The 14,237-nt window shown below is 41.4% G+C and overlaps 1 protein-coding gene across 1 annotated transcript in view; it reads right to left on the bottom strand.

Annotated features, from left to right (window-relative positions):
• Positions 1 to 222: 222 nt before the first annotated feature.
• The window catches only part of xkr6b (XK, Kell blood group complex subunit-related family, member 6b), a 54,726-nt gene continuing 40,711 nt past the window's right edge, over positions 223 to 14,237 (bottom strand). The window contains exons 2-3 of the mRNA XM_051409497.1: positions 4,244 to 4,440; positions 223 to 3,466 (exon numbers count right to left, since the gene is read on the bottom strand). Of these exons, the coding sequence (XP_051265457.1) occupies positions 2,496 to 3,466; positions 4,244 to 4,440 (1,168 nt within the window). The 3' untranslated portion in view covers positions 223 to 2,495. The remainder of the gene's footprint in view (positions 3,467 to 4,243; positions 4,441 to 14,237) is intronic.

Here is a 14,237-nt window from a genome sequence, read left to right on the forward strand (position 1 = left end):
GTGGCAGACCCTGGATGTTGAAGCTCTTGGTTATGGCAGTGTACCTCATTGCATGTTCTCATGTCAGGATCTCCAGTTGTTCAGCCTCAACCCCGTTGTTCAGTTACCAGAGAGTGTGAGAGTGTTTCACTGGAGGGTACCAAGGCCCAGCACTGCAGAGATGGGGAAGAGGGCGGAGCAGCAACCAAGGATGGAGTCGAACAATCGGCGAGAGGACAGAACTGTGGGAAAGGGGCTGTGGATACACACAGACAAGCATGCGTACACACCACCATGCAAGCATACTTGGAGCCCCTAATACATACTGTAGGTTGTACAGTACGTGCTGAGAGGTAAACACTCATCGTTCTCACACAGGCATACAAGGAATCATCCACCATACTCTAGTCAGGCCCTTTACCACAATCTGTCCTCATGTTCTTTTCCAACCCTGGCAAAAACCCCCTCTCACCTTTGGCCTGGACTTACATGGCATCTGCCTTTTACAGTACGATGTTAGCAGGCACCCGTGGCCACAGCTAAGCAGAAAGCCAGTGAGCCAGGAGAAAGGAATCTCTGCTTTGTGTAGGACTTTTGGGCATCCCTTGTTGGGTGCATTTGTACTAATGCCTCATACTAAACTCATGCCAAACACTGCAATGTAAAAAACACACATTATATATTCAGATGAATCATTGAGTAAATAGATAAAATTGGAGTATGAAATGCATTCATTTTTCTTGAATTGTTCAGTAGCCCTCACTTGAAATTTTAGTCAAGCTCCTTTGACTTAGAAGGCATGTTTTTTTCATTTTATTTTATGTTTGTCATGAGTGGTCATCCTGTGGCTATCTGTGGTGGAGAGCTCCCGCAGGTTCAGCGGGGAGATGTATATCAGAGTATAATTGCTGCACAGCAGGCCTATAGATGGCACACATTTTGCAAGGACTCACTCTACTGGTTCAAGGGGGCAGACAAATTGGAAAGACAGTACTGTAAGATGCGATTTGGCTTTGTTTCAACTGCGCTAGTAGGTGCCAGAACAGAAGCCCCGCACACCCATGTAAGAGCACAGCTTCTTTGAGGGCACACTGATGTTGAGGAGTATACCTTTTAACACTGCACTGCACAACATTTTTTGTTATGTAAAAAAGTGTGTGTTCTGGCAAAATATAGTTATGTCAATGACTATAAATGTGGACACAAATACGCACTGAAGTATAATAGCATAGAAATATCTTCTCAGATTTGTCATCTTTTTTTCAAGAACTTATTACAAGTCTTTGCACCCAATAAGCATATATTAATCAACCTAAAACATTTTTTAGATAATAAACAAAATAGGGAGGTTGGATAAGGGAGTACTTTCTAGGATTCAGTAGGGAATGGTGGAGGATTCTTTGAAGGCTGTCTTTGCACTTCAAAAAAAAGTGTGTGTTAACACACATTTGTACCCTTCTACCCTTTACTAAACACCTACAATCTTTAAAAAAAAGTCTTTGGAATGTTTTTTTTAACTATGATTTTCTATCCACCAATTTAGAAAACGTTGTGCTCATTTCAACTACATTCTACATTACTTTCATTATGTTTTTTCACTTCAGGTGCTTATCTTAATATTTTGTGCTGTCACAACTGCAGAAATGACCAAGTAAGGCGTGCTGTTACAGCTTGCCTCCACTGGAGGGCAGTCTGCACTGTAAAAATTGAATATGTGGGTGGAACTGATTGAAGGTCAGTGTGCTTCTTTTTTCTTCCATACATGATGCGATTACGATTTAGGATTTTGAACAGAAATAGTACAGCCAGGATACACTTGAGCCACGTAAGCTCACAGATCCATTTTGAATTGCTTCTCTGAGACACATCTTTGATTGTGTCCTTCCTGTAATAGTATCATGTTATACATTTCAGTGCTTTTTAACTCATGGGCTAAGGACTTGGTAAACATTATCATACATTTCAAAGATTTACATAAAGAATGGCAGTAAATGTTGGGATGTGCAAAGACCTGCACCCTCTGAGACTCTCCTCCATCATTCCCATCAGGCTTTGCGCCAGTACCATGTCACAGGGACATACAATATGCCCTTCACAAGTATTCACAGGTTGAATCACCAATACAGTATAATGCATTAAACACATTTCATAATGAAACATTCATATGTTATCTACACACTCATACAGAACCCTCCTCTATCAATGTAGAGGGATTTATATGAGACTCCTGTATATATCACATAAGATATTGTAGGTTCATAATTTTCTCTCTGCACTGTATGTTTTTTCCAAAAATAAATTATGACTGTGTGTTTAGACTGTCTTGACAGATTTTCAGTGGACAAAACACACATCTCCTGCAGAAAAACTGAATGATCAGAGAGGAGGGAAGGAGAGAGTTGAGTGTCAAATGGAAAGAGATAATATCTGGAGAGGAGAAAGAGAAGAATGAAATAAAGAAAACACATGTGCGTTGTGGTTATGAGGAGGTGACAGAGCTGTGGGAGAAGATGCCTTCAGAGGGAGGATTCGTACTGCAGGAGTTCATAAAGAAGCGGACCATCCCTATACCTGATGCCCACCGCATTAGGGCTAATGTACTGCAGCACATTTATGGTCCTGCGCAGGCGGCGATCCACAAAGTGTGCATCCCAGGCTGGGTAGCGTTTTCTGGGCATGTCTATCTTGATGAGAGGACCCTCAGGCCGGATGGGCCTGCCAGCTGCATCCACAGGCTCTGTGGACCTCACCTGGAAAACCGGAAGGCAGGTGTCTGTGGGTGTTTCATCTGACTCCAGATACTCCCCTGCCAGACCCCGTGTGGGGGTGGCCTGAGAGCCACGGGGGCCTGGAGTGGGAGCCATGGGCTCGGCCTCAGGGGGTAACGGAAGGCCCCACAGCAGCTCGGCACAGCAGGAGCTGGCCAGCACCCTCAGCCGGGGGCCCATGGGGTGTAGCACCCCATAATACAGAACCATACAGGCCACACCTGAGGCAAAGCACAGGAAGACGCCACAGAGGGCAAAAGAGGCATAGGCGTCAGTGGTGGCTGGGTCACGGTACGCATACCAAAGGGAGCTGAGAATGGCATTCTCTAACAGTACTACTGTGTAATAGGCCACCATTCTGTACCGTGTCCGGCCCTCGCGTACATTGAACCAACAGAAGACATAGACCACACCCACCACCATGTTGAACAGTACCTCCTCCCACTTGGACATGCAGAAGTCGGTGCCGCCATGGATGACCCAGAAAGCCATGGCACACCAGTGGAGCACCACAAAAATGCCAAAGTAGATGTGGAAAACAGAGGCAAATAGGGCAAGGGAGAGCACCCGTGAGAAGATGGTAAAAAGGCGCCAGAAGAGATGCACCAGAGCACCACGGTAACTCATGCTCTTCTTGTCGTCACGAGAATCACGCAGGAGTTTGTGGTAAGAAGCTAGCACCCAGGCCAGGGACAGGAGGGAGGACATGGCAGATACACCTGGAAATATAAACAGAGAGAGAAAGAAGGTTAAGACTAATGAAGAAGAATGAGAGATACTGACAGATGCTGTTAGATGGTTCTAAAAACACCAGAAATTATGTGAAATGAAAAGAAAAACCCAGTGTAATTTGTAAAAAAAAAAAAAGCATCACCCAAAGAATCATAGATTTATCTTGACTTGGCTGCCATTCCACTTACTGTATACGGTATGTTTTTATTTCAGCCACAGCAATCTATCACATTTTTGAAAAGCATGTTATTACCAAGATCATCATAGGTCATTCAGTCAACACAGTCTCCATTTAGTGCACCAATTCAGTTCCCTTAAGACGTGTATAATAGTAGAGACAGCAGATATGTCAGAGCAGTAACCTGCTGCATGAAAAATGATAGAGGATTATCTGCAGAGCAGCAGCATGGTGCCTCACAGCAAATGTATTGATGGCATTTCTATAGACACCCAGACAGGGAAGGGTATCACTTGTTATGATTGAATTGCTTTCCTTGGGGAGCTGTATTGCATGAGGAAAGTGGGATTGTAAAAGAGCTTTCAAGGTGATGAATGTTTGAAATTGGATACAATGGTGGCGAATATCGCACACTGTAAATACAGTGATATGTGAAATTCACAGAAAATGGATTTGTCAGGTGTAAAATACGGAAGCATCTCAAGATCATGCGACAACCACAGTACAACATAAAATTAAAAAAAGATGAGACATCTTGGACTGCACACAAACAAAATTAGACTCTAGTGTTCGTGTAGAGCCTTACACTGCAGCCACTCAGCCTTGTTGCTCTGGATCATGATGCAGAGCTGCAGCACCAGCTGAGGGGCGCTTTCTAAGAAGGTCTCCAGCAGTCGCAGCATGTTGACATCGGCATACTCGTACATCATAGCCCAGTAAAAACGCCGCTGGTTCTCCTTCTGCCGGTGACTTTGTATACCGAGGTACATGGTGCGGATGTACCTGCAGAGAGAGAAAGGATGGACAGTTAGACAATCCCAATATTCTGGTATGTATCAGGTAAAACATATTTCACTGTATTAATACAAAAAGCACAAGACCACTTGTTGACATCAGTATTGCATCTTTGCTATCTAAAGAAAAAAAAAAAAAAAAGAAATCCACTCTTCAGTTCAGAGTTTTGACAACACTAGAGGGCATACTTAGCTACACTTTTAATACACAGTAAAACATATTAATCTGCATTCATGAGTAATAATAAATTCAAGTTTATTATTGGCTTCTGAATTCGTTGAAGGGACTTTTCAGATGTGTAGCAATGAATAAACTTGGCTTTAATGGAATAAAACACTTAAAGGAGCGTGGATTTTGATTTCCACAAAGTTTTGCGAACACAAACACCTTGTTCTCAAAGCAAGACTATGTAGTGATGAATAAAGAAAAGCACACCAATGTAAGTATGACGATAAAAGACACAAAAAACATAAAGCTGGGGGGGGGATCAGAAATATAGATTTAAAAAAACCTTAGAGAAAATTCTCCTCTTTTCTTCTGCCCATCATTCTGCACCCATATAGAGGATCCTCAAAAAATCTCTCATAATCAAAACAGTCACTTCTCTGGGCACCAAGTAACTCCTTGCATATCTTAGCAGCTTCATTACACACAGTATGACTGCTTTTTCTCATTGCCGGCAATGAGGAAAACATTACTGGTAAGGCCTGATTAAAAACATTTTACAATCATCTCTTTGGCCCCCAAAGAGGTGGTTATTGAACTTGTTATAGGAGGCATATAGTAAGCAAGGCAATATTCATTCTCTTAAGTGCACCACATGACCCATATTGTTAGCTGCTGTACCGGCTATTTTCACAACTGATGGGGTTTCATAACAGCGCAGTGACTCTCGTGAAGCCAGGGAGATGGTAGGTAATGTAGCTGAGAAGTGGCAGCTAATTGAATCAAGCTCCTGTTGCAATCAAAGCTGTAGCACTTCTTTTTTGAAAGGACAAGACACCGGGAGTCATTGTGTACCGCTGAGCAAAAATGTAATATGTTCAGAGCTGTGATATAGCTAATTAAGATCATAATCTTCTTTGGGTATGGATTTTGAAATGGAGCGCTGCTGCTGAAGCCGGCAATTAACGTGCGCAGAGGAAGACGAGCAAACAATGATGAGGGAAAACATTTAGTGGATCGAAGCTTTGGACAGGAACATCACAACACTCAATTCGATATGCACCATAAAGAAACATCAATTCATCAAACGAAAGAAAATAAAGATAGCAAAAAGAAGGTAAACAGTCGGGTGGACTGTAAAGCGTGTTGGGTTACCTTGGGTATGAAATGTGCCGTATAAATAAATTTGCCTTGCCTTTTTATCCTCTCCCACCTGTAAACAACTTTAGATCTTCAAAAATGTTAACCCCAGTCTGGCTGAAGAGAAAACAATCACTGAAACCAGTATGACAGTTATAGTGGTTTATAGTTATCTTAACAGCGACTTCAGCCATTGCATATTGGGTGGTAGCTGCAGGGCCTATCTGCCTGAGCTGGCAGAGTGGCCAAATAAATCCAGCACTTGATGTGAAGGCAGTCAACCGAGGACAATAGTGTAGCAAGGACAGAAATAGACTAGACAGTAGCACTCCCCAAAACAAATTGAGAGGCCATGGATCTAAATTCAGTTCCTAAAAGTGAGACACAAATTCATTGCAGCATAACAAACAAAACCAGAAAATGCTTATGAGTGGTTCTCAACATAATTAGCTTCTGCATTAGCTATTGGGGAAGAGATTACTGTTTAATTTGAAATAAGGTTGAGAACAGTGCACTGTAAAGAATGCATCATCTAGTAGGGTCTGATTGCTTTGGGTTATTGTTTTGGCTGAGATTTGCGCATTAACTAGTTCCTATTCTCCGTAAACACAATATAACTCCAAACAACTCTGTAGACCTTCTGTTAAATGTGATAATGGATGGACATGAAATACATCTGGTACATGTGGAAGACCATTTTGTTTACCTGTGCCCACAAATGAATGAATGATCTCTCATAAGTCTTGGTTTCCTGAGATCCCAAAATAATTGCAACCATGATTGATGATTGATTTGCTCTGATCTCTCGAAAATTGATTCAATTTATTTATTTTTTTGCAGATATAATTCAATATATTGTATGCTGAGATCCCAACACAAACACTTGTCTTTTGATCGCTAAATTATTATTTGATGTCCAGGGAATTAAGCATGTCCCAGTGACAGATCACAAGAAAAAAAGATCTATAAATGCGACTTTTAAGCACACACTAGGAAACTAAATTGGATTGGTCTTTTTTCTGCCCACAAACAAAGCTCCCTCTGCTTCCCTTTCCTTTTTCTGACAAAGTTGGCAAACCTCTACATGGTCAGTCACTGTCAGTCAGACAGTCAATTAGCTAACCTGAAAAGACAGCCAGTCTAAGCTGCGAAAGAAACTGAAAAAATGAAACAATGAGAAAAGAAAAAAGTCGTATGGGTTTAGATACATTTTAGTAGCTGTGCTACATTAGCTGTGAAGAGACGTGAAAAAGAAAGCTCATATAAAGAGTGAATCATTATAACCAACATCCATGTGTTACTTCATACAATGTATGCCAAGGCTGCTAATGCATGGAGTAATCAAAAATAGAGGAAGGTCTGGCTGGGCAAGGAAATTCAGGAAGACTGGGATGGCGGTGTTCCTCAGGACAGTGGACAGGGGGAACAAGAGAGGGGTTTAAAATGGACAAAAGTTTTTTGGGATCAATAGCTCTGGGCTGTAAGAGACACCATTATATCCAGTGGTAAAGGCTGGCATTCCGTGACATTTTCGGTTGGACTGGTAAATGTCAGATGGAACAAGTCAACCCCTCTCCCTCACTAATGACATGCCACAGAGACCTACACAGGCCCTTTGTCTCCATCCCCCAATTTCCATTAGTCTGTGTGTTCCACTGATACGTCTCACTGGTCTGTAGTGCCTTTCGTACGAAACAGTAATCTTCATGGCCTCCACAGCTGTCTCGCTTAGAAAAAACACGACTCTAAAGCCACGCTAGCGGCTCTGCGAGGCTGCACTTAGGCACAGAGGTGCTTTGAGCTAAATGCTGATGGTAGCATGCTACAGTGGCCGCAGTGACAAAGCTGTGTTATAAGCAGGTGTAATGTTAACCATGCACATCCTCTTATTTTAGCATGCTAATATTTGTTGGTTAGCGTTCATTTGTTTTGCAGGTATTTGGTCATAAAACTTTTTTTTTTTATCTGATGGTGCTGCTGCATGAAAATTTTGCTCAAATTCATCCAATTAGTAAGTATTTAAGGTATGTTTTGGAAAGTAATCATAGATTAATGTAGAGGAAAAGAGACACTGTTAAAAGTGTACATTCAATTAAATGGTAGTCTAACCCAGAGAGTCAGGGTACAGCAAGTCGAGTCAAGAAACTTTATTGTCATTGTACTGCTGTCCAAGGCCTTAACACTAAAACCGATATAAAAAGAATTTAAAAAAACAGTGTGCGGAAATAAAACATTAGCAGCATTCAATCTGGCAGTGGAGTGGAGTGTTCAGTCAGTGGACAAGCTGTTTTTCGCTCCTGTGGTGCGTTCGTGCGTGTATTGTCCTTATCGCCTGCCAGAAGGGAGTAGTTTGAAGGGGTAGTGGGCACGGCGGCGGCGAGTTGGGTCATGGATGATGTTAGAAGCCGCTGTGTCCCAATGATGTTTTGGGCCATCATCTCTGCAGACAATCGCTGGCACACCAAGCTGTGATGGACCAGTCGGGATACTCTCCACTGTGCAGCGGTAAAAGTTCACGAGAAGGTTCTGCAGCAGTCTGGCTCTCCTCAGGAAATAGAGGTGTTGTTATGTCTTCCCCCGATGACAGTGAAGGTAATTATGGCCCGGGAGAAGTCCTCAGTAATGCGTGCCCCCAGGAATTTAAAACTGGAGACTCTCTCCACAGCCTCGCCGTCAATTAACACCGGGCCGAGAACCTGCTCTCCTCTTCCACAGCAATCTCTTCTTTGTCTTCTAGTTGTTGAGAATGAGATTGTTGGCAGAACACAAGGTTGCCAAGTTCACACCTCGTCCCTGTATGCTGACTCATCATTGTTAGGGATTTAGCAACCGATCATGCGGAAAAAAGTTAAATTTATTGACGGGAAAGCAAGACAGAAAATAAATGTTGTTCAATAATACATGTGAAGTGAGATTGTAGTTACTTGCCGTTATATTGGGGGTTTTTTTAAGGTTCATTCCATAGTTCTTTCCAGGAAACTCACTAAAAAAGTATGTGGAAATTACAAACCTGTTAAAAAAAATGTTTAATTTCTAAAAATGTCAACCTCATGGAGGGGCTGGAGAAAAAGTCATGAAATTAAATCAGTCTCTATAAAAAATAAAACCAACAAAAGGCCAAAAAAAATAACTTAAAAAAAAAAAATGTCATGGTAATCTGTCAAACAGTGGTTGAGATAATTAGTCTTATTGGACCAAACCGACAGACTGACCGACAATGCCATTCCTAGAGCAATGCAGCTCATAGCAACATATCTAAAAAAAAAATGCAATTATATTGGACAACATAACAAGATATTTTCCTCACCACTGGCTTAGTATCAGCAATGGCGCTCACTCTTATTTTGTTTAGCCTCTATGCTATATTCATTTTATACTGACAGTGCAATCATTCACACTCCAGCTCTGATATTTAAACACAAAAAGCTGAATGAGAGTTCTCACTGTACACATTCACATCCACCCATTTCCTCTCTGATAATACACTTTGTTAGCTCATATCCCCTTGGTTTCAGCAACAAAAAGAACAAAAAAGCAAAAGTTGAACAATTTAGGTTTCAAGGCTGTCAGAAAAATCTGAACTCATTCCATCACATCTCCAACACACACACACACACACACGCACACATAGCGCATGCCTTCACAAGAATCTCACACACATCCCGCGATTGTGATGCACACTGTTAACACTCCCACTGTGCCTTTTTCAGATGTAGTAACACAAATGGCTCTCTAAAAATAAGCACACACAAATACGCACACATGCGCGCACAAGCATGCTTGTCAGCTCTGTATGTAATAGGGGATTTCCTTTCTATTCCAGACACATTTGTCAGACGGATCTCTCTTCCTGTCTTCCACCCCTCGCCTCCCGCCCTCACTCCACTTAGGCTGTGGTCCACTCCTTGATGCCCCCCCCCTTCCTTTTTAGCTCCATAGCTCCTCTACAGGGCTCCTCATGAATTATTTGTGGCAAGATCATAGCGATCGCTCATGGCTCGTTAAGCAGCGTACCCATGGCCTAACAGCTCGACGCTGTGCCGGGGTCATGTTCCAAGCTCAGCCGTCTGCCATTGCTGTCGAGACACAGGCAACCATAACCCCCCCTCCCACACCCCCCCAACACACACACACACATGCACAATGACATAACACCATCTTCAGAAACGCACAATTTGCCTGCATCTGAAATTGACTAACCCAAAGAAGGATGTCTGCTTTAAAGCCCAGATACAGCTATGAATCTGTAATTACAAGGTTTGCATGAGTAGACATTTTGAGATCTGAGCATGAGCTGCAGTGAGGGACAGGTGGAATGACACACACACACACACCATGTGGATCACTTGGCCATGTTTTTCCTGCCTCTCCTCCAAAGTCACTGACCGATGAGTCATCCAACCACCCTTACACTAATCCCTTGAGTGGGTGGTTAGAAGGATCACACACACACACACACACACACACACGTACACACACACACACCTAGCCAAGTTTAACAGCATCTGTCTCAGAAGTCATGCTCGTGGGAAGGCTCAGCAGCTCAGACTGCATTCATATCTTGTCATAAGCTGATTCATAAGAAGATCACGAGTACTATTTCAGCAGCATGAAGCAGAGCTTATGCGTCGTTTGTTAACAGGTGGAATCCAGCAGAACACTAAGGATGGGGGACACATAACATATGCAAGGCCTGAGGGTTTATGGAGAAGTGTGTGTGAGCGTGTGTGTGTAAGGTGGAGGCGATGCCAGCTGCAATGAGTCACACCCTGAGTCACTCCGAGGGGCCGCACATCGACTCTCAATGAGGTTTAAACCTCCTTTATCAGGGAGATTTAAATTCTCCTTCTTTAGCACGGTATCTTTTACTTCTCTGTGTCTTTTCACAACTCTCCCCAAACACCTCGGCTCGCTTCCAGACAGAATTCAATTTCTGTGTGTGGAAATGTTTCTTCTTTTTTGATGCTGATTTTTTTCTGAGGAAAGTGGGGAAGGGTGTGTGGGGGAGCAGGGGAGCAGCTACAGCAGGTAGTGCCTCTGCATGCCCAGTCTGTATCCTTTCTCCCTGTATTGTTTGATTGTTTCAAAATGACCTCTTTTTGAAAAATATATTGCCCTTTCCTAGATGTTGACATGGCATTACATTTGCTATGAGGGCTAAAAACGTGTGTTGCAAACAATTGTAAGATGCAAACATCTTTAGACAAAGCAGTTAAATATTACTACAAACTCAATATACCTGCATTTTAGAGCTTGCAATGATTAGTTAGAGTTGAGTTGATTGAGCGAAGATTAATCGATAACTACCAGTGATGGGAATAACGGTGTTACATTTTTCACTAACGAGTAATCTAATTGATTACTCTTCCCATCTCACTAACACCGTTACCGTTACTGCCAAAAAATGCGGCACGTTACTATAATTGAAGCTGTTTTTTTTCATCAGACCAACTAGATCTCTGAGCGGCAAAGACTTTTCTTTACTGTTCTTCCTTGGTTAGTGGGCAGTGCACCAGACAAGCGCATAAATGCTGACGATGGGCTGAGGTTGAGTAAAATTTCATGGTAAGCCAATCAGAGGTAGAGTTGGGCGGGTGTTTGAAAGCACGCATAGTCGGACACACAACGGACAACGCAAGCGAATCAGTCAACGAGAGACAGGTATGGTGAGTTGTGTTGCATCTTATTACATTTGCACTAAAAAGAGTGTATATATTTTTTAATACATTTTTGGTACATTGCTTAAAGAGCATAATTTAATTTAGATTTATTTGTTGGCTGGATGCAGCCTCTTGAAGTGAGACTGTCAATGGCCAGAGAAAGAGATTTCTTTTTATGGAGATGTATTTTTTAGTCCTTATGTATACCTGTTTATATTTGAATCCTTTATACATTGTACTTTTCAGTAGATTGAAAGCACCCATATTGTTGCACTGTACTACTTTTTCAAGAAGAAAATACTTGAAGTACAGTATATCTACCAATTGTCTGAAGTTTTTTTTGTTTTATTTGCACTACAAAGAGTGTATATATTTGTTATTTATTTTTTGGTATAGTGCTTAACAAGCATAATTTAATTTTGCCCAGTTGAGGCCTCTTGATGGGCAATAAATATCAAAAGTTCCAAAACATCTATTATGTTATTTATATCGATCCACTATATATACATAATATCTACATACATGGCATTTGATTGGAGGCTAGTCTCACTTTGTCCCACAGCAACATTAAAATAGTTTAGACTTGTGTACATTGTTTCTGTTAATAATGTATTGTATTAAGTGTCCATTTCATTATAATATTCAGATTTATCATAAATAATTGAACATGCACATGGTGGGGTCAGATTTGAGCATTTAAAGATTTACTTGAAAGTAACGCAATAGTTACTTTCTGAAGCAACCAGTTACTTTTATAATTTGTAACTGAGTAACTAATTTAGTTACCTTTTGGAAGAAGTAACTAGTAACTGTAACTAATTGCTTTTTAAAAGTAACTTGCCCAACACTGATAACTACTGTAATAATTAATTTATTGTTTCTTTGTGTTGTGTTCTTTGGTGTTGTCTTTTTAACCAAATTAGACTTTCTTCTTAAATGTGAGAATTTGCTGCATTTCCTTGTTTTGGGGGTTTTGATGATCATCTCAGGCTGTATGAAATTGTAATGGATTTCAACCCATTCTCTAATGTTTTATACACCAAGTGACATGAAAACTAAAATTACTGACAGATAAATTCGACAATGAAATGACTGTTAGTTGCAGCACCACTGCATATTGATCTGGAAGCTTTCTCAGCCCTTTTGTTCCGACTTGAGTTATCCTTCTTTTATGAAATTCCTCCATCGGATCGTTCCTAATCTAGTGGTTTCTCCATGTCAGTTGCTTTTTAAGTCTGCCATTATAACTGTCTGGGAGGGTGTTGTGTAACTGTTACTGTAATATCTGGAAAAGTGACATGATAAAGATACGTTTATCCTTCAATCATTCCCTCTAGGTTTTCACAACCCTCTGTCAGTCTGAATGAGTCAGTGTGCTTTCCCACATTGAACCTAACTGATAATCTGTCAAGCACATTCACTTCATGATTGGCCGAGTGTTCGGAGGTGAGAACTTTTGCGAGATTTAAACTTCTTTCAAGCTCCTTTTTTTTCATTCTTCACACGACTACTTCTGCAACACCACGCATCACTCTGAAGAGAGACTGCCTGAAAGTGTTTGCCGTTAACCCCGTTCTAATGATTATCACGGTGGAAGACATGTTGTATGAAAGTCTTTGTTTCAAGCATACCCCAACTCTTGGTTAAATCACCTTGCTTGGATTGACATACTTAGCCCTTCAGCTGCTCTAAATTCAAGGTCTCTTTCTTGTAGTCTTAATTATTAGAATGATAATGTATCAATCATACCAACCTAGTACAGAAAACACATGCAGTAATGTTCTTTTTATGCTCTTATACAGTTTATAGAAACTGCAATATGTAAAGCTGTTGCCTCCCATAGAATTATGTAAGGGATAGTTTTTCCTGTCTCCTGGAGCTACCTTACTGGGATAGCAGCAGTGGGAATACACAGATAACTATGTATGAATGGCTAATAGCATTTCTAGTAATACTCTGTTGATTTTCGAAGGAGAAAGTCATCTTTTCACTGACACATAGTGAGGTCAGCAGTATGGGTCGGCTTTAGAAAAACTGGTGGGGATTCAGTCTCTTGCTCAAGGACACTTCAGAAGGCTGTCTCACAAATCTGCCATCTTTTTGCCCTTTACAGTGAATGAAAGTATCACAGCTCCGGCGGGAGTTTAACAGTGATGTCAGTGTTGTGTTATTCATCATTCGCCAATTTGTACAGTGCCAAAGGAAACTGTTATAGCAAACATTTCTTCAACTCGGCTTCTATGGAAGAGCAAAAGGAAGTGGAAATAAAACATAGGTGGTTTCAAAAAATTGTTAAAGTTTATGTATGTTGAGACTAGGGATTTTTACACTTTCCAGAAACAGCTTGTGGCTCAATGTGGCTCAATGGGCTTCCCCTTTAACAGTGTACCACTGATCCTACATCAGATATGTCTTTATTCTCCTTATGGCGGTGAATAGCCCTTGGTAAAGACAGGCTGAGTTGAGATCTGAGTCCCACAGGCGAGTCAGATACTCACATACAAACACACAACGATCTGTGACCAGTGCCTTTGGGCGATTCCTACACCGAGAGCTGCTAGAATGTTGAGTGGAGACGGGGGTTGACATGATGCAAGCTGAAAGCGATGGGGTGCGGCAAGCCGAGATGAGAGATGCTGTGTCAACTCTGCTCCACCCTGTCAGTTCTTGGAGTGTGTACTGGTTAACCACCTCTGACATCTTGACTAAATATTATCACTGTAATTATAACACTTTATACATAATTTAATGTGGTCGGAAGAGGAGATTTATGATGGACAAGGTCACTAATGCCACAAATGTACTTTAGTTTGGTGCATC

The sequence above is a fragment of the Dicentrarchus labrax genome, unplaced genomic scaffold (genome assembly GCF_905237075.1).
Source record: "Dicentrarchus labrax unplaced genomic scaffold, dlabrax2021, whole genome shotgun sequence".
Classification (NCBI taxonomy): Eukaryota; Metazoa; Chordata; class Actinopteri; family Moronidae; genus Dicentrarchus; species Dicentrarchus labrax.